Source organism: Alexandromys fortis, unplaced genomic scaffold (genome assembly GCF_014885135.2).
Source record: "Alexandromys fortis isolate MF-2015 unplaced genomic scaffold, M_Fortis_MF-2015_v1.1 scaffold_63, whole genome shotgun sequence".
NCBI classification, from domain to species: domain Eukaryota; kingdom Metazoa; phylum Chordata; class Mammalia; order Rodentia; family Cricetidae; genus Alexandromys; species Alexandromys fortis.
This window is the reverse complement of record NW_026067953.1, coordinates 8,442,523-8,463,261: the sequence shown is the minus strand read 5'-3', so window position 1 is coordinate 8,463,261 and position 20,739 is coordinate 8,442,523. Positions and strand designations below refer to the sequence as shown.

At 42.7% G+C, this 20,739-nt stretch overlaps 1 protein-coding gene across 4 annotated transcripts in view; it reads right to left on the bottom strand.

Moving 5' to 3' along the window:
• The window catches only part of Unc79 (unc-79 homolog, NALCN channel complex subunit), a 186,145-nt gene that overhangs the window by 92,167 nt on the left and 73,239 nt on the right, over positions 1-20,739 (bottom strand). For 3 of the 4 annotated variants that reach the window (XM_050151363.1, XM_050151364.1, XM_050151362.1), the window contains exons 15-23: positions 20,350-20,571; positions 17,232-17,459; positions 14,876-15,017; positions 10,900-10,979; positions 10,660-10,808; positions 7,557-7,714; positions 6,986-7,167; positions 4,269-4,470; positions 3,477-3,656 (exon numbers count right to left, since the gene is read on the bottom strand). In XM_050151363.1, coding sequence (XP_050007320.1) covers positions 3,477-3,656; positions 4,269-4,470; positions 6,986-7,167; positions 7,557-7,714; positions 10,660-10,808; positions 10,900-10,979; positions 14,876-15,017; positions 17,232-17,459; positions 20,350-20,571 — 1,543 coding nt within the window. Of the gene's footprint in view, positions 1-2,071; positions 2,138-3,476; positions 3,657-4,268; positions 4,471-6,985; positions 7,168-7,556; positions 7,715-10,659; positions 10,809-10,899; positions 10,980-14,875; positions 15,018-17,231; positions 17,460-20,349; positions 20,572-20,739 lie in introns of all 4 variants that reach the window. The other variant, XM_050151361.1, reaches the window with a different exon arrangement.

Genomic DNA, 20,739 nt, shown 5'->3' with positions numbered 1-20,739 from the left:
CAGGCCTTGCAGAGTATACCATCTAACTATAGAAAACCTTCCATTTTATTTGCCGTGAGTCCTACATAAAGGCTAAGATTAGAAAATCATACATTGTAAACCCAGAGTCACACAGTACAGCCTAAACACCAATTAGAAAGCTTTTTACTGCATAATTAAATTGTACCCGGTTTATTTCAGGCCTAATCAATAGCAAGTCTGCACAGAGGGGCTCGCTGCCCAGACTAAACAGAAATCTGTTTGTTAAGCAGCTAGCTCTTCCATTTTACACTATCCTACACCATCTTCTGATGGAGCATGCCTTCACTCCAAGTAAAAACATCACCATCCAGTGAAGGATGATTTAAAGACACAACAGTTGTTCTGCATGCCTAAAAAGCTGGGCCAACTGCTTCCAAACTAGGGAGGCTTTCCTCGTCCTGTTGTCACGGGGATTCTCTCCCAGAAGTCTTAGCTTCATACTTACTTTAAACTATGCTGCTGCCTGCCCCTTTCTGCCTGGTCCTTCGGGTGGAATGATACGCTGTTTGAGGCTTTTCTTAACTTCAGCAAACACACGGACATTTTCCTACAGGGATGTGAGGGGTTCCTTCGGTTGGATTGTTACAATAGATAATAGTAACCAAAGACTGGCCTTTCAAGGAAGTGTGAATGGAAAGACCAGCCTGGAGATAAAATAAAGGAAATATATGAAACTTACTAAGAATTTTCTCCAAAAAGCTTCACTGAAAGGGAACAAGATGGACCTCACCGTTCTTTCTTTAGGAGATTTATTTATTTTTATGTGTATGAGTTCTTTGCCTACAGGTACATAAGTGCACTCTGTGTGGCATACGCCCACTGCCCTAAGAGGCCAGAAGAGGATATCAGATCCCCTAGAACTGGAGCTACAAATAATTGTGAACCATTGTGTGGGTGCTTGGAATTAAACCTGGGTCCTCTGAAGAACAGCAGTGCTCTTAACCACTGAGCGTCTCTCCAGCCCAGATCCCACCTTTCTAATCTAGACTGAGTGTTGTTAGATCAGAGTTCTCTCTCTCTCTCTCTCTCTCTCTCTCTCTCTCTCTCTCTCTCTCTCTCTCTCTTTCCCCAAAGAAGAGATAGTTATAAATCAAAGAGGGACTCAGCCACATGTTTGCCATTCTGGGTTTTCCAATCCCTTTCAAAAGAGAAAAAAGACTTTTTGCCCCCTTCTTCCTGTATCCAAATCTCTGGAGTCTTTTCATCTCTCCAACTCCTGAATTTCTGTGTTTTGAGTGACTTTTTTATAATATGCAAAGCTCATGACCTTCAAAGTCTCCTTATGTAAATTTTTTCTCAGAGTGTTAGTTAATACCATTCTGATGCGTTTAACTTAAAGCTATACTTAGATAAAAATCTGAATGTTTATAGAATGAGGCATCGGTGGGTAACCGAGGTTGCTATGACAGCCATGCAGGTATTCAGAAACTCTCAGTGAATGGTGGTAGTGTATGGACAGCATTCAGTTAGTAATGTCCTTGCCAGTATCTGCTCAACACGTGAGACATTTCATGCTAAGTTCTAACAGTAAGGAATGTGACGGGGAAGTTCTGCCATGTCATCCTAAATAAAGCCTTCAGACCCTCCAAACGATGGAGATGCTCCTGAAGAACGGAAAGGCGCAGACTCGCAAGGAACTGAGTGACTACAAGGATGAGCAGATGGTGGTTCAAACACAAAGCCCTTTCAAAATGCAAATGAAGAGTGTGTTTCACCTAAAGAAAACTCTTATCTACGAACACAGAGTTTCTATGTGTAGCTTACACATACAAACATATCGGGAGCAAGGAGCACAATCCTAGTCACACCTGCTGTTCGTGGAGAGGTGGGCAATTGATGCTTCTTACTGGACCAAAAGTCAATGGGATCAGAAATCGTCTGCTTAGAAAACGGTGTAAAGAATTGACCCAGCAGCGGTTCAGACATTTGAGCATTGAGAGCGAGACCCTTTGGGTCTCACAGATCTTAATATCACTCTGGTCCAGTGAGAAACACTGAGTTCTTTACCTAGGGTACCTATGATAGAGACACTTGTGTCAGAAGTACCCACCTGGCGTCTGTTCAGGTGTCCCACCGAGAGCTGGAGCAGACTGCTCATGCCTGGTCAACCTCACAGCTTAAAAATCAACAACAACTCTATTTCAATAAGCATTAAAGACAACTGGAGCCTAGAAAAATACTCAGTGCTGGCTGCTCTGGATAGCAGAAGCACACTAAGTTTTCTTATTTGTAACTGACATCATATAAAAGATGTTCACTCCAAAATGCTTGTGTTTTGTTTCTGATCTCAAGAAAACCCCTTCAAGTCATGTGGATTCTAAAAGCATCAAAATGGCTGTGTGAATTAATAAGGAATAACAATAAATCAAGAGAAACCCAAACTAGTCAGTTAGGTTATTAAAGGGCTGGAAACTCATACAAAAGTTGTAGTTAATTCAGCCTAGGGTTGGTGTCCCTCAGCTGGCACCAGCTTCTCCCGGGGTCACTATGAATTATTCTTCAGTGTGATTCGTTTTGCTCCCTGACAAGCTAAGGCTATCAATTACTTAAAAGACTTTCCACTGACTCTTCTAAGGCTCAAAATACCACATACCCAGAGCTTGTCATAAAAAAGAAAATGTAGCAAAGAAAATTAAATCCTATTTATGACTAACATGATCATGTCATATAAAGTTGTTCTCTAACGAATGCCAAGGAAATGCAAATCTTTCTGCTTTGGACAGAAGTGTGCCTAAGTGTGCTTGCGGTGTTACTTCATGGGTGGTACTTTAGACTAAATCATCCAGATCTACGCACTCATTCATAGTGACTTAGTTCTGCAGGCTTTATTATTTGCCACTTATGTGCTGCTGTTAAACACTGGTATTTAGTCATTTGGTTACTTAAGAAAAAGCATTCTCTTTAAATATAATATAAAGACCTTTATGAAACAAATGTGTGTGGTCTTTTTAAATCAACATCAAAGCTTATTTCCATTTATAAGTTATCTGAAGTTGAATAGAAATCCAACTTCTCTTTGGCCTGGTTTTTCTTTTTCAAAAGCCGCCATTTTTGCTGGTCTTTCTGGAGGCCTATGTGGTTGATTCTAGCACTCACAAAAAATGAGAATCATTCAAAGTTTGACCGCTACCCAAGCTGCCCTGCTGGCCCTTTTACTCTAACACTCAAAACCAAATGTTTCCTCTAAGCCTCATGCCAAGCATCAGTGGGTTCGCTTCCTTCTACATTTCAGAACTACTCTATATCAGTCAGGATTTTGCTACACCCACACACTAGAGAAAGGCACCCATGACATTTATATCCATGGGGTGATGTTTCCAGGGACGCTGAGGGCCAAACTTGATGAACTGGCTGTTCGCTAACTGCGCGCTACTTTCTGCGAACACTCGACAAGACACGTTAGCTCCAGGAAGACATTAAACAGATGTCATGGGAGGGAGAAGGAGATACTCAACGGATTTTGGAGGTCAGGGTCTCAGGGAGGGAGAGTGCCCTCTTGGATTCTGTGGGCCCCTTCACGCTGTCCCTCAGAGACCGTACACTCTTCTGCCGGTTTCTTGCAAAGCGTGCCCTCTTGATTTTCCACAACGCAGCATCGCTGAGGTTGGCAACGTTGGTTCTCACAGCAGTGATGGCTTTGCAAAAGGAATTAAAGACATTACTCTTTTCCTTGGCCAGCCATGTGACCCAGCTATTTTGAAGTAATCCATCTGAGTATAGTTCCAGGATAAGAAGACATCTTTCATTCATGAATGACTCATCTACCACCCTCTAAGACCATGATGTGTCTTACAGTAAAAAGAATCATGACCACTCTCTAGCAAGACTATCATTTTCCTGTTTAATTCATGAGGATTGATTATCTAATTTTGTTATATTTTCCTCAGCAACTAAATAATAAGCAGATGGGAGTTTGCACAGTGCAAGTATGTCTCACAAAATTGTTCACAGATATTATCAACATAACAACTGGGTACCACGTAAAGAAAACAGTCACAGGCAGTTAATATGTATCCTCCAGAAAGGGAGGAAAATTCAGATCTGAGACTAGCACAATACGTTTAAATCTATAGATTAGCATCATAACCACTTAAAAGTTAATGAACTGAGTACATAAAATCAATTCTTCCTCTTTCACTCTTTCATGTGGGAAGCAAGCTACAGAACAAGTGTCTCCTACTTATCTAGCCAAAAAAGATAAAAGGGGGAGCCACAACTGTCTACATTAAGACTTTTGTCTTACTTACTTGTAGGAAAGGGAAATTCTTTGTTACAATCCAGATGCAGCTGAGCTTCTAAAGAAAGTGTCTCGAATCTGTTGACAAAGAACTCCCAGCTCAAAGCAGGGATATCTTGCTTAAGGAAATGCAAGAGTAAAAGCTTGCTCAGGATGGTGGGGCGGTCTTTAACCACGGTGTCAAACTGGAAGTCAAGGCAGAGACAGAGACCCTGGAAAAGAGGGATCAGACAAATCTAAGAGTCGTCAAAGAGCATACGCCAGGCAGCCGATGGAACAAAGCAATGTTTCCCAAAGCAAAATTATTCAATTGCAATCTTTCTGGTCACAAGTACTGGAAGGGAAAATGCATAGGAAAGTTTCTCCTGGTTTCAGAATACCTCTTCAACTTGATCCAGAACTATGAACTAAGAGTATGCCACTTATTTTCTAAACATTAAATAACATCCTCTTACCCCAAATACCAGTGCTTCTCTTTTCAATTACCTGTAGCGTTCACTGAGAAGCACACTTTCACCATTGTATTTTATTCTGTTATTGCGTGTGTGTGCGTGCACACAAGTATGAACATGCATGCATAAACCAAGGACATGTGGGGGCCAGAGGACAATTTTTGAAGCCCATTCTCTCCTAGAGTGGTAGGTTCAGGGAACTGAACTCAGGTCATCAGACTTGTGCCTCAAGCACCCATACCTACTGAGCCACCTCAGTATCCCCCTAAGCTTCATTTTAGGACATGTGAGAAGATAGTCATTAATTGTGTGCTTGTAAAATAACAACAAAAAATCATTCTGTTTTCTTGGAATGAAACCAGAAAACACATTTAAAACATTCAAAGGGGGAAATAGATGTGTGGTAATTTAATTGAAAATGGCCCTCTAGGCTCCCAGGAACTGGCACTGTTGGGAGGTGTGGCCTCGCTGGAGTAGGTGTGGCCTCGCTGGTGTGGCCTTGTTGGAGGAAGCGTGTCACTAGGGGTGGACTTTAAGGTTTCAGAAGCTCAATTTAGGCCTAGTGTCTCACTGTGCCTTCTCGCTGTCTAAGGATCCGGGTGTGGAGCTCTCAGCTACCTCTCCAGCACCATGTCTTCCTGCATCCTACCATGGCGATCATAGACTAAACCTCTGGACGAACACCAGCCCCAGTGAAATGTTTTCCTTTGTAGGAGTTAGTCATCATGTCTTTTCACAGCAACAGAACACTAACTTAAGACAGCATGGAACGTCTATTTCTCTAGTCTACGAAAATTTCTTTTAAACATATTCATATTTAAAAATATGACTTATCCAGCCATCCCATTCCCCCATTCTGCTATCAGTTAATGAGTAGCCCTGAGCCATTGCCTGTAAAGTCAACTGAGAACAACTGAGGAAGAGGACAACTGAGTTTCTTAGGCACAGTGTGCTTGGGCAGCACAGCCCTGCATTTTTCCAGGTCCAAACAGGTGGCTTTCTTCTTGCTTGGTCTTATAACAGATGAAAACTTATTATACTAGAGAGAATGAGGGAAGAGGGAAGGGAGAGGAAAGGAAGGGGAAGGAAGGAGAGCTTGGCTTTCTATGAGTCAGAGTGAAGTCTGTCTTAGGACCGTGACTCTGAAAACGGGACGTTGCCTTTCCAACCTCCAGCTTCCCCAAATGTAACAGGGAACCTACAAAAAGCTATTCTGAGGGCTAAGGGAGGTAATTCATGATGGGAACTTCTACTCCACATCCTGGAAACACAGTACTTGTCTGGCAAATGCTAACTCTTGCCATTACTATTAGTTTTGATAAGAACAGTAAAATTCAAACCAGTATCATGGTAGAAAAACAGTAGGCACTAATGTACCGTGTGCCCTCTGCTAAGTCCTCCTATGTCTCTGAGGCTGGCTTTCTTTGTACAGCGGAAGGGTTCACATAAGACAGACGTGCGGCCCTCTCCAGGTCACCTACTCCTTGGCTTTGGTTCACGATGTTCCAATGGTGGCATGCTGGCCTGATCGTGCGTCTCTTCCATCCCCCTTAACCTCCAACAGCAGCTCCAGGCCAGAGGCCAACTGAACATCACAAAATGAACCAGCCTGCTTCAAAAATGCGCCCACCCTCCCCCCACAACAATTACAACTGTCCACCAATTTCATCAGCATGTGGAAAAAAATAGTTTAAAAAGTTGTATCAGAAAATAAAACAAGTTACCGTTAATAAGATATGGTCCTGGGATGTTTTCCCCACTGTACAGGGAGAGTTAGGGGTAAAATAGATCTCTTCTTGTTTTTATTATAACATAACAAGCGTACATTTGAACACACGGAGATCTCTGCTACTACCGTCACCAATACCATGCCTTTGCATGGTGCTGTAGTCTGGATATCTCTGTCCACTCCCCTAAAACGTTCATTATGCTGAAACTCAACCCCTTGGCAATATTAGAAGGTGAATTTTGGGGAAAGACAAAGCCATGTGGACAGGATTCTCACAAATAAGACTCATGTCCTTAAACAAAGGCCCAGGCACAGCTAAAGGCATCGCTATGAACAAGAAAGTGGCCCTCACCAGACACTGAGTCCACAAGTACCTTGATCGTGGGCCTCCCAGACTCCAGAGTTACGTTACATAAATTTCTGTGATTTTATAAGCTACTCTGCTTGTGGTATTTTGACAGAGCATGGCTAAACAAGACCATGACAAAGGCAGTGAGCTGGCGGGACTGACAGTCTGTAGGGCTGATAAGACACATCCCCCGTCACCTGCAGTGCTGGCCTCTTTATGGTATCAAGCAGGAGACCTGCTCTGGTGGCAACTGCAGGGTTCACATCCTCCACAGCTGTCAGGAAGCAGCAGAAGGCGTGTGCCAGTGAGTACTTCAGCAGGTGGTTTTTGGTCACTGAGTGAATATCCAAAAATCTACAAATGACAGCTACTTTTTCCACTGCAATATAAAATACAAAGGACAAAAGGCATAAGTATATATATTAACATATTTCAAAAAATATTTCATTTATTTACTTGTAGGTGGGGCATGCATGTAACACAGGCCATGTGAGATTGGTCCTCTCCTCCTACCGTACAGCTCCAGAGGACTAAACTCGGGCCTTTGGCATTGGAAGAAGTACCTTTACCAGCCGCTGAGCCATCTCGTTGGCTGTGTGGTGACAGCTATTTAGGCCTCATAAGAACTGACCCCCATAAGAAAAATGGTAACTTGGGGCTCTTACATGGAGATTTTAAATATCAGCAATAAAGGCCAAAAACAAATTTCAAAACTGAACATCTGATTTATCTTATGACCCAGAGGACTTTTTACACATATAGAAGTACCTGCTTCAAACCTCATCTTCCAGTCTTTGCTGTTGAAGTTGCCGTTTATGATTGTCCAGAATATGTCAGCACCATGAGGAAGGGACAGAGCGTGAAGAAGGAGAGGGACTGCCAATGAGGACAGCTGAGAGAACTCGGACTTGACGACTCTCCACAGGCTGGGAAAGCAAGGAACAGCAAAGGCATTACATCATCCCCACCTTGGCAGAAGCAAAGAGCCTGTCTCTTAACTCAGTGACACTCAATCTGTGGTTCTCCACTGCTTTGGGGTCGAATGACCCTTTCACAGGGGTTACCTAAGACCATCGGAAATGCAGATACTTACATTATGGTTCAGAACAGTAGCAAAATAGGAGTTATGAAGTAGAAAGGAAAATAATTTTATGGTCGGGGGGTCACAACATGAGGAGCTGTATTAAAGGGTCATGGCATTAGGAAGGCTGAGAACCACTATCTTAGCTTATGGTGAGATCTGGGTGAAAGCGCTTTGTCCGCAAGACTATAATTCTCCAACATTTATGTTTAGATCTGTTAATATTTTCTGAAGAAATTACTTTTATATCACAATACTGAAAAATTAATAAAATTTTAATTCCATATATAAATTCAGCTATATAAATGAACTAAATAATATAGAAAATTAACAGCCATATTAAGATGATAATATGATAAGTCGTTTTAAAATTGTTTCTTAGGTGAATAACTAGTAAGCTTCACAGTTTATTTTAATTTTCTGCCCAGCAGACTTTCCCCTCTTTGAATGACAAAGAATAACTGCGTGTCTGCTCTCGACAGCCTCTAGAGAAACTGTCAAGACTGTCACAAAAGGGCTCCCTCTTTTGCCCACCATAAGGATGAGCATGAAGCAGGTTTAACAAAGCACTTCACTGTCCTAAACTGAGGGATTAGCCTACAAGCAAGCAGGCCTATGCCCCAAACTGAAGGCTTTCAGGACCCTTTTCCAGGTCACGTTGCGAACTCTGGGAGACCGGGGTCTGTCTCTCCTTCAAAGCCTTCATGATTGAAGGACAATCTCAATCAAGAGCTGCCAGGCACCCACCTCACTAGTAAGACGCCAACGTTTAGTTTGCTCTAACAAGCTGGCACCAGGCTAAGTGACAGCAGGATGGGGAAAGAGAAGGAGGGACATGACTGAGGACACCCAGTGGCCATTGCCTCCACCTCTGCGCCCCTCCGCATTAGACAAAAACAAATCCGAACGCTGAAACCACCCACTGAAAGCAGGTTAGCTGCCTTCAGCAGGGCTCTGAAGAAGTGGCAATTCTTTGTTATTTATTGATTCCTATCACTTCCCTCCTGTTGGCTGTTGTACTCTTTCTTCCATGTTCCCGGGGCTCCCAACCCAGGCTCTATCTTGCCTCACTAGTGTTTCCCATTTCTTGTCCCCCCCCCTTTTTAAGCAACTCTACCACCTCTTTGTCCTCGACATTCCTGCTTTCTAAAAACATCCTCTCTTTATTACATTTCTATGACAATTGAGTCCCATAATGCTGATGCAGATGTATCTGCTGCCGAGCCCTGTCCCCATCACTGATGCAGATGGTTCTTGTCTACCTGTGACCTATGCAGAACAGCCACTTACCACATGACACTGGATTATTTGTGACTTGTGTGTGTACAGGATAAAAATATGTATTAATTTACCCAAGATCATACCCTTGTTTATCATTCGGAGTCAAGGCTGCGCTTTCCTTCAGCCCCCCAATATAGACCGATTTGGTTCCGAGAGAGAGAGAGAGAGAGAGAGAGAGAGAGAGAGAGAGAGAGAGAGAGAGAGAGAGAACACTTGCCCATGAGTGGAGGCCAGAGGTTGTCCTTAAGTGTTTTCCTCTGTTGCTTTCCACTTTCCTTCTTGAGACACTTTTCCGGTGTACCTGCACTTCATGGTTTTAGCTATGACTGGGTAGCAAGCCCACAAGTCTGGCTTGTCTCTGCCTTGCAGAGTGCTGGGGTTATAAATGCCATGCCTGGCTTTTGTGTGGATGCTGGGAATCCACACTCAGGCTCCCATGCTTAAACAGCATGCTCTTTCTCCTCTGAGCCCTTCTCCTGAACCCAAAAGTACACAAAATTAAACAATAAAATATCTGTACCCTTAATATTTATCATTCATCCCTTCTCAGACTAGACTAAAAAATTCCCCAAAGCACTAGAATAGTATTCGATACATAAAAATAAAATAAGTCATTATATTTGTTGATTGAATAAATAAATGAGAAATAAGTAAGGGCACAGCCTCAACTGTTTTTGTTGCAATGCATGAAGAAGCCTTTTTAAGGATCAGACTAGCCTCCTACTTACAAAATGATCTTTTTTTCTGGCTTGTCTCTAGGAAGTCTATAATAGTTATTTGAAGGTTCTCAGAAAGAAAGCACCATAAACCTAGGGCACTATTTTATTATTATTCTCAAAATGCCTCTATCTCTTGAAAGCAAGGCTAATGGCACCCAGAGGATTCAGTATCTGCCAGCATTTCGAGTAAGATTACTATCTTACAAAAATCACACTTGGCAGCATTATTCGCCACTGGCATTTTTCTAGGGTCTACTATATTCATAATTCAGCCAACAACTGAGCATCATAGAACGATCCTTACCTGTCTGGCCCAGCAGAATCTAATAAGCAAACATTGCTGTCCTTATGCTGGCAGACTGAGACAAAATACACGGAAGCAGAGCTGAGGGTGGTGCCCCAGGAGACAAAAGCAAGGGGTCTCTGAGTTCAAGGCCACCCTGATCTAATGAGTTAGCCTAGCCAGGGATACACAGTGAGACCCTTCCTGCTAAAACAAAAACAGGCCTAGTGGTTGGTGGCACACACCTTTCATCCCAGTGCTCGGGAGGCAGAGGTTGGTCTTAAGACAGAGCCAGTTCCAGGACAGCCAGGGTTACGAGGAGAAACCTGTCTAGAAATGCCCCCTTAAAGAAAAAAACTAACAAACAAAACTAGGAAGTAAGTGAGTTTCTTTATCAAATTATTGTTCTGAGAGAGAAAGGTCAAATAAAATAGAGTAAGTCTTACTCTCGCTTTAGTTCTTAAAACTGAAACCCAAAATGTAAACAAAAATGTGAACACCACGTACCTTGCAATCAACATGTGGTCCTGGATGTAGGCTAAAAACTGAGGATGGTCTTTCCTCGCAGAGTATAAACATTCTCCGTGCAGACAGAGAATCTTTAAGCAATTGAGCATATTAAAAAGAATGTCTGGCTCTTCAAACTTAGCCATTTCCTATGCAAAGAACACACAGTTACTGTGTTTTCCAAAACAACGAATAGTTCCAAAGCCAAACCAAATATTCAAATATTTCAGAAAAATCTACCTGGAAAATAGTATATATTAGTCTCAGCGTTACTGGAAGCTGTTGGTAGCAAAATTTTCTTTCCGTGTCGTTCTTTATTGCTATGAAAATACAATTACACAAAGGTTAGCCCAGCTCCTTCCCTCCCATCCTTCATCAGTTCATCAAGATCAGGGAACCAGAGAGGGGTAAAAGGGTAGAGAACGCATTATATGTTTGTAGATGCTTTTCACTTGGTTTTTTAATATTATCATGTGCCCACTTGGTGTGGTAGATCACGCCTTTAATCCCAGCATTTGGGAGGCAGAGGCAGGTAGATCTCTGTGAGTTCAAGTTCAGCTTGGTCTTCATAGTGAGTACCAGTACAGTCAGAACTAAACATAGCAAAACCCAGAGAGAGAGAGAGAGAGAGAGAGAGAGAGAGAGAGAGAGAGAGAGAGAGAGAGAGAGATCCTTAGCATGTTCCCTTCTGTGAGGAAATAGAGGAAACCTTCTAAATCAAAGACTCTCAGCTTCCATTTTTCACAACAGAGCTTCCATGTTACCCCAGTGTCTTCAGCTGCCTGAACCACCCCAGACCCTGCCTGTGCTCCTGTGGGGGAATGGACCTGGGGCTGGCAGGGTGTGCCCTCATAATTAAAAGGAGACAGGAAGGTATGGAAGAGAGGGGTGCAGGTTGATGAGCTACTAAGGAGAGTTTATGATACAGACTGGTAAACAAGGCTTTTGAAACAGACGATGGTTTCCAAACGCAAACACTGCTCCTGGATGTCTCTTCTCGGGAGGTTCTCTAATCTCTGCCGTGACAATGGGGCAACACTACAGTGTTTATGCAGGCAAGCTCGAGTTACCAGGTTAGCCAGATACCAAAACTAGTGGAATAGTATAGCACAGAGAGAGGAGGGTTTCTCAAGACCCTCACCCCTAGCAAAGGAGCTTTTGACATTTGATGGCTTTGGGCAGGAGGAAGAGTCAGTTTTCTGGAAGAGTGTGGTCTGTCTTGCCCAGTAGATGGTCTCATACACGAGTACATGCCCTGCACAAACTGAAGTCTATGGGATAGAAAAAAAAGTTGGAGCAATGAGTAGGTGGGGATGGGTTTGGGAGGAGTTATAGAGGGGAGGAATGAATGTGATCAAAATACATGGTAAGAAATTTTCAGAGTTAATAAGAATATTATGTATTTTTTAAAACTCCTGCAAGATGGGCCAAATAATGTGCCACTGTAAGTTGTGGCAATTCCTAGCATCAGAGACAATGACAGCCAAATCTCTTGGCTGATACATCGGTGAGTTTCATGATGATCTTCTACTCAAAGGCATTTTATACATTGTTATCAGCGCCCAGCTCTGTTATGGTTGATGTGAAAGTGAACATACAATTTTGGCAGTAGACATAGCTGTGTCTACAAGAAATCTTTCCTGCAAAATGAAGAAAGAGGAAACACGAAAAGGATGTGGAAATTGCTGAGCCCATTCGTGCAGCACCAAGGTTTCCTGAGCAGGAGCCCAGAACCACCACTGATGGCCACAAGGCACAAGCAGTACCAGTTTCTGAGTGGCAGGGAACATTGGTCTAGGAAAATAGTACAGGAGACACACGTTATTCGGTTTCATCCATTTTGGTTTGGGGCTTTTATATAAGAATCTCACAATGTACTCCAGAACAGCTCAGAATCCATGATCCTCCTGCCTCAGAACATGCAGGCATTACAGACATACTCAGGAGTGAGTTGGTTTGTTTTGGTTTTTGGTTTTTGGAGTGAGTTTACAACGGCATCTCACAAGGAGGCAAAAGACAAAAGGAGGAAATCAGGCTGAGGCTGAGACTGTAACAGAGCCTTGAAGCAAGACCCAGGGGAGGCAAATGTTTTAAAAGGTAGAATTTGACCAACTTCGTAAGGAAGAACATAAGAGGCCTCTGTAACCACAGTGTCTACATGTGCAAACTCGGCGAAGTGAGGCTCACTGGAGAGCAGGGCTGCTTCTGCTCTGAATGCACACAGATGTTTTTATGCTATTATTCTGTAAACAACTCGGGGCTTTAGAGTAACTCAATGATAGTGCACTTTGCCTTGCAGGCACAAGGCCCTAGGTTCAACTCCCAGTATTGCAAAATAAACTTAAGCATTATAAGTCATCTGAGGATAGTTTAAAATAAATGGGAGGACAAGTATAAGTTATGAATGATTACTATACCATTTTATATCAGAGCCTGGGCACTTACAGAGAAGGAGGCGCTGTGTCCTAGAACCAATGAACTAGAAGGCTGAGGCAGGAGAATTAATGCAAATTCAAAACCAAACCTGGGATACATAGTGTGTTGCATCTAGTTCAGCCTGAGCTACACAGTGTATGTCTATCTCAAAAATAACAAAAAGAAGTGATAATTACTTGAGTTGTGTGTTATGAAATAAAACTGTTTCCACAGAAAGAGCACAAATTACTAGATCCTGAATGAAGTCTTTGCTTCTCTTAGGTACAAAGCTCAATAGAAACATAACTCCAGCTGTGCCAGCAGTTGCATCCATAAAGCAAGGTCATTGCTTCTAAGAAACCAGGAGGCCTGGGTTCCAGCTCCTGTCTCTACTAACCCTACAGTGTCTGATTTCCTAATTCTCTGGCCCTGTCTGCTACAGAATCAGAGGTAGAGGCTATGGTCTTGTTCAGTTTTTTGAATACATATTGAGTGTATGTAATAAATGAATAACACTAGTCACTGGACCATAGGCAAGTCACTTGGCCTGCCTGGGCTTTGGCTTTTCATTGTTGAAGATACACACACAAACATGCATGCACATATATATATATATATATATATATATATATATATATATATATATATATATATATATATATATATATATATATATATAGTATGTGTATATGTATGATTGTATATATATATATATATATGTATTTGTGTGTGTGTGTAGAGAGAGAGAGAGATTACATAGGACAGGCAGGGCACTCTAGTGGAAGCTGGATAGGGGGCTTCATTCACTTGCCTTCATTTTCCCACCAACTCCCACCCTGATGGAGGAGGTTACAGAGGAAGGAACACGGAGCCTTTACTACATAGAACCAATGAAACACATCACCTCTTTCCAGCTCAGTTTTTAATAGAGTTAATGTGAGTCAGAGAGTCAGTCTATTAACCATTTACAGCATCCATCCATGTAGAAGCAGTTAGTTAGAGCAGGGATTCTTTTAGTGATAATGTAATTTCCATGAACCACAGAAGATAATCCCCTAAGAATGGTTGCCGTTCACGAAATAAAGCCCATGCTTCCTTATTCCAGAGTTGACCTTCCAGGAGCAAGACAATTTATGATAGTAGAAGTAGAAATTCTTAAAGGTAGCCCAAATCTGTTCCAAGCCACACAGCATCTCCGTTCAGATCTAGGGACGAGGCTTTCCCATGCATGAGGGAACATCTTAACTCTGTCTGAGCATTACGAGGTAAGGAATGATTCCCCAGTCTGTCTGCCATCTTGGGGTCCTCAGTTCACACATCAATAGCCTTTAAGGAAATTATAAATAAGCCATCCTACCAAGCACAAGGGATGACCAGCCCTGGAACGCAGCTAGGCAAGGTGCATCTGTTTAGGTTCTTGGCCAATCTCCCAAGATGCAGATGCTGTGTGGACACAAGTTTTGTTGCCTCTATCCATTTGACTTTGACTACATGCCCCAAGTGGCTATTGAGACTGTTAGCATCCTCCACCGTGGCCATTATCAGTTTCTTCTGCACAGAGAACTTAGTGCACTAGGTAAACTTCACATTAGGTCTCTATAAACCAGGATGAGTTTTTGCTCTTAACAAGATCCTGGGGCCAGGAAGACACTTAGGGGTTGGCATTCCTTCCTAACATGGTAGGAAATGTTTTACCTGTACAATCTACACTAAAGAAGCACCATTAGACTTTTCCAAGTTGCTGAAGTTGTATAGACCAGAAAGTGTACAACCCATACTCCCATCAGCCAAGTTCACCTACCAGCATTTTCTGAGGGTACTGTACAGGTGCCTGGATTCTCTCCATGCCTGGCTGCTGGGTTCTCCTCCTCCTCTCCCTCATGCCCTATAATGAACTCTGGCTTGGAAGAAAGGAGGCTATCTTCAAGGCTGTCTGTGGGCTCCTGCAATAGATACAAGTGGCTATGTGAGGGGCCATAAAGAACAGCTTGGTTTAAGTCAGCAAAGGTGGATCAGCCTGTTCTACCCAACTTTGTGCTGGCCAAGAGAAGAGCCTGCACCAGCACTTATATCCATGCTACTGAGAGGCGGGTGTGCTGCCATGGCTGATGAAATATTTGCCTTCACTGGGTACAAGAAAACAGAACATCGAAACCATTGCCTGATCTCCTTGGACAGCTCCCCCACCTTTCTTTAGTCCCAGAGATCAGCACCCATTCACATCTTATTTAGGAGCTAATGATTTTAGACATGATGTCAATTCTGGTGGCCTGGGTGAATCCATGTTTTAGGAACAAGAAGTTGCTGTAGCATGTGAGTTAAAGGAAGCAAAGGTATACAGCTCAAGTGTCTATCAGCAGACAGATGGATCAACAAAATGTCTATCCACACAATGGGTTGTTATTCAGGCTTTACCAGGAGATACTAATGCATGCTACACCTTGAAGGAAGGTTGGGAACATGATGCCATCACAAGAGACAAATGCTGTAGGCACTCACTTAGACATCTACAGTAGTCAGTGTCATAGAAATGGTTAGTAGGAGCTGGTGACAGAGAGATGGGCAACTGTTAAAAGTTCTGGAGATCAGCACATGCCTTTAATCTCAGCACTTGGGAGGCAGAGGCATGCAGACCTCTGTGAGTTCGAGGACAGCCTGGTCTACAGAGTGAGTTCCAAGCTTTCTCTTAAGCATGAGACACAATGCTCATGATGGAGGGCAGCTCTTCTTGGGTAGTCAAGCTGTGTGCCAGTTTGTACCTCTAAGCCCTGTTGAGACTGTCCCTGTTGTGATATTGAGGCGGGACCAGGTGGGTCTTTTAAAAGGTGATTAGAGCTTCTCCACTAACAAATTAACCCCATGTCTCATTTGGGTGACATTCTCTACGTCTGAATTCTTTTCCTGTCTTCAGCTTTACTGCAGCTATAAACTCGGGGCTCATATCCCTCAAAGGGCTCCTGGCCCCATCGCCCTGAGGCTGGTCCCAAAGTCCCTCCTCTTATGCCCCCAGAGCTACTCTGTTCATATCTTGCTGTAATAATCATCACACTGACTTGTGGTTCTCTGTTTACTTAAGTATATCCCAAGTCACTCTCAGCTGTTTTGTTTTAAGCAGGGCTGGGGATAGAACTCAGGGCTTTGTGCATGCTAGGCAGACACTCTACCACTGAGCTATACCTCCAGACAGACCCTACCTAGATTCCTTGGCTTCAATCTCTATTGCCTCATCATCTGTTTTGGTGGCTGGTTTTATTTTGGTTTGCTTTGGTTGCTTTTCAATTACATTGTATTATATGCTGACAAGAATGAACCTGGAGGGCATTATGTCTTGGTAATAAGCGAAGCAGATCAAGCAAATGTAAAGTATTCTCACTTGCACGAGGAATGTAAAACATCTAAGTTCAGAATGGTGGACAATGGGCAGTAGGTAAAGACAATGGGGGTGGGGAGAGTATTTTATGGGAAGTTCCCAATGGCTGTGTTAAAAGACATAATATTATATTAAGACAGGACTAAGAAGGTCAATAGACTGCCGCTGAAGGCACACTTTATAGCTTATGCGCGATACTTCAAAAAGTGTTGGATCTGTTTAGAGAAGTAACTTTTGACCCTAAGCAATATCTGAAGAAGCAGAAGAAATGGTGGTTCGGATAACTCAGTTTCATCTACCTCTGATGGCCTAAGGATATTTTGGTGTTATGTGTGCCCTTTAAAGTATGCTATACAGGAAACAGCTAAAGTATGGAGCCACTGAAATGTGGCATCCATCAGAGGTCAATTCTTTATGTGGCTTTTCCTGATAGCAAATCATGAACATAACCGGAAAAGAGAATGGGTTTTCTTCATTGTTGATGATGCTGGTGAGCTCCTTGGATCCGTATCCATCACAATCTACTTCGTATTTAATTGTATAATGTACTATGTCCATTATTATTTAAACTTCATAAACATAACTGAGTGATAAAAATCCTTTAGGGATACCAGTAATGTTCTGTGTTTGTAAAAACTCTGTGAACGGAGCTGCTGCCATTCAACGTTAGCCACTCAAACACAAGTCTGTATCCTGTGTCCCCATCTCCTGTCCTAGACAACAGTTAAACAGCCCCATCACTCCGGCTTTGCTTATCGTAAGCCATCTCATTTCTTCAGCTGCTTACCACCAGCCGGCTTTCGTCTTTGGGAGCTAGTCTCTCCAGGAGTTCACAAGCCAGCTGGTAGCAGAGGATACTAGACTGGCACAAGTTACACTCCTTCGCCTTTTTGTCCTTCTGGCAGCTGTGGGAGCCCCCCCAGGGGGCCTGGAAGACATTGTTGATGATAGAAATAATGTCCTTTGACAAACTGTGCTCCAAACCCATCGTGATGCCATCATCTTGTAACTCCATCTGAAAGACACACCAAAGGACAGAGAAAGAAAGAGAGGAAGGAAGAGAAAGAAGACAGAGTTTGGTCCTTAATCCAGCATTCTCTTGGCATAATACTTGTCGACAATTCAATTACTTTAAAACAATATATGCTTAAAAGCCATGAAGACACACTGCTTTCTAACATCCATCTAAAAATAGTATAAATACAAAATAAAATATACAGATACAGATTATCCTTAAAATCTGTGTGTCATTAGAGATGGCTCTGAGCCACCATGTATTTAGATTCAAACTTGGGTCCTCTGGAAGAGCAGACAGTGTTCTTAACCACGGACCCATCTCTCTAGTCCCCGTGGCCTGATTTGTTTGTTTGTTGATACCAGAACAATCTAAGATTACTTAATTTGTTCTGTTTTCTAGTCTCTCTCTCTCTCTCTCTCTCTCTCTCTCTCTCTCTCTCTCTCTCTCTCTCTCTCTCTCTCTCTCTCTCTGAAATATGGTCTCACCATATAGCCCTATCTGGTTCAGTACTCACTATGTAGACCAGGCTGACCTTGAACTAGCAGCAATCCTCCTGCTTCATCCTCTCAAGTGTTAGAATTAAAAACAGGTGCCATTGTGCTGGTGGAGATGGTGACTTTTCATCCCTGTGGTGCTGGTAGCTGCACACTTCTCACACAGCCAGGTAGGCACTGTGCCACTGACCTGTGCCCCAGGCCTTCAGTCATTGTCTAGAACAGCTCCTTGCTCATTTTATTCCTGCCCCTGATTTTCTGAGAATATACTTTATAGTATTAATATTCTATTGTTTTATAAAATGTATCTCAAATATAATTTGTTTTATTTTTCCATATGAACTTATTTGAGTGACACATTGGGGTGGGGGGAAGCTCACACATGTGATATTATATCCTCTCTGGTTACTGTATCCAGAGGCAGGGCTGGAAAGGTGGCTCTAAGAGCACTTGCTGCTTTTCCAGAGGGCCTGAGTTCAGTTCCCAGCACCCGCATCAGGCTGATTACAGCCTGTAACTCCAGCAGCAGGGGACCCAGCACTCTCTCACACCTGTACTCACACTGCATCCCCACCTAGACACATGCACACAATTAAACAACTCTTAAAAACCTATCAGGAAGCACAGGGGAGAATTACTGATGGGAGCCTGTGATCTCCTCAGTTTCTCTACTAGAAAGTAACTATAATGATGCATTGTGCTCCTGGGCTCAATTTCTGCAAATCCAACCATAGCCAAGGACAAAAACAGTTGGAAAAGATCACTGCATCTTTCCTGAACACGTACAGACTTATCTTCTTCTTGCCTAAACCATGCAGTGCAACAGCTATTCATATGACCCTCACCTTGTATTGGGTGTTATAAGTAGCAGAGATAAGAGTTAAAGCACAGGGTGTATGTGATGCTTTATTAGGTACTGCTGTTTACAAATCCTGGTCATCTCCTATATGAGACTTGAACATTCACGGATGTTGGTGTCTGTGAATGGTTCTGGAATCTCCTGAAGATGCTGAGGGAGAGGCCACTTTTCCTTCTGTAATTAGTACATGACGTGTGATTTTTTTGTTGTTGTTGTTTTGTTTTTTGTTTCTTATCAGACTCTCAGCTACTGGTTTTAGCCTGGTGGATGCCTGAATCAGTTACGATTGCAATGGCTTCAAAATGGCCATATTCCAAGTCCATCCTTCCCTGCTCCCCGCCCCCGTACTTGCTGCTGTGTAGTCTCCCACTAGAGGAGCCATTGCTCCTTCTCTACTGTGCTGTTCATCTGACTATTTCTGCGCCTGTGCAGTCACATGGTCTGCTAAGATTAGTTATTATGTGGCTCACGCTACTCCATGTGTGATTAGTGCAATCTCCTCCAAACTGGCTCTATGTTCCTCTAACACGTCTACACCATTCTCTTTCTTGTGTGTGGTATCAGGACTTAAACCCTTGCATCTGGAAGCCCCGCTCTACCAGTGAGCTACATCCCTAGCCTTCCACATTTCTTTTAAAATAGTTCCTTAATTTCTGCCACTGTGAGATTTTCCAGACTCTCCCTTGTCTCAATTCTGGGACTGGCCGTTTCTATTTCTCTAAGGAACCCTGCCTCCTTTCCTTGGATCATAGTACTTAGAAACCAAGATCTGGACAGCAGGTTAGAAACAACATTTTTTAAATGTGTAAAATTATACAGAGTGATGAGTTAAAAAAGACATGTCCTTTTAAATACACATGTAGGCAACATATCCCCACACAAATGCACACTCAAAATAAGTAAATAATTTTTAAATTTGGCTGAGTTTATTTTTTGTTTTGATAGAAATATTTTTATATTAATTCTAAAACGAAAGTTTCTGTGAGTTAGACAGTAACGCTGTCTGACTTGAGTGCTCTGGAGTGTGGGAACAGATCCCAAGCCTGCAGCTTAGTCTCACAACAACTCATGAAGAAAGTGGGGTCAACAACATCTAAAAAATTTGAGAGCAGGGTGTTGAGAGTTCTTTGGATTATTCTTTTAATTTTCTATAAATCCAAAATAATTTCAATTTTTTAAATTATGAGGAAACATCCTTCTCATCAGAGCCTTTTCAACTTTTAAAATTCCCTTCAGAAATCAGTTTATAAACATACCTAAATTATCCCCATTGCTACAAAAGTCTGCATTGACCTTCCCGACAACAGCAGTATCCAGTTTTTTCATTCTACCAAAACAGTGTTTCTAAAACTCAGATCCATTTTCACATGTCAATGACCTTGCAGACAGTCACACAGGTCGTTTTGGACTCCTTAGGAGGTTCTCGGAGTCTGATGTTGCCCCGCGTCAATGAGAGCAAAGAGGCCCACCCAATAGACAGAATCTCTAGGACAGGACCCAGCCTGGGAACTAAAGGAATCTCAGGCTCTACTACCTGCTTTAGGAGAAGATCAAACATGAGGATGAAACAATTTAGATTCATGTCATCATCTTCACAGTCAAAATCAATAGTCCTTCCTCCTGGGTGCCCAAAATTCTTGAAAGGGCTACGAAATGGACTACGCATGGGACTCCGGAACGGACTCTGGAAGGGACTATGGAACGGACTCAACATATTGTGCTGACCTCGCCGACCAGGATCAGAGGCGACACTCACCTGGAAGAAAGCACACCAGCAAATGCAAATGACTTCATGAAGGCTCCAAGGGCTCTCCCTGGTGTGTGAGGGCCCCAGGGAAGGTGTTTTCTGCTGTCACACTGGCTTCCCCAAATTATTTGTACCTCCAGACATGATATATCCCCATAAAATGTGTATGCAAGGAAG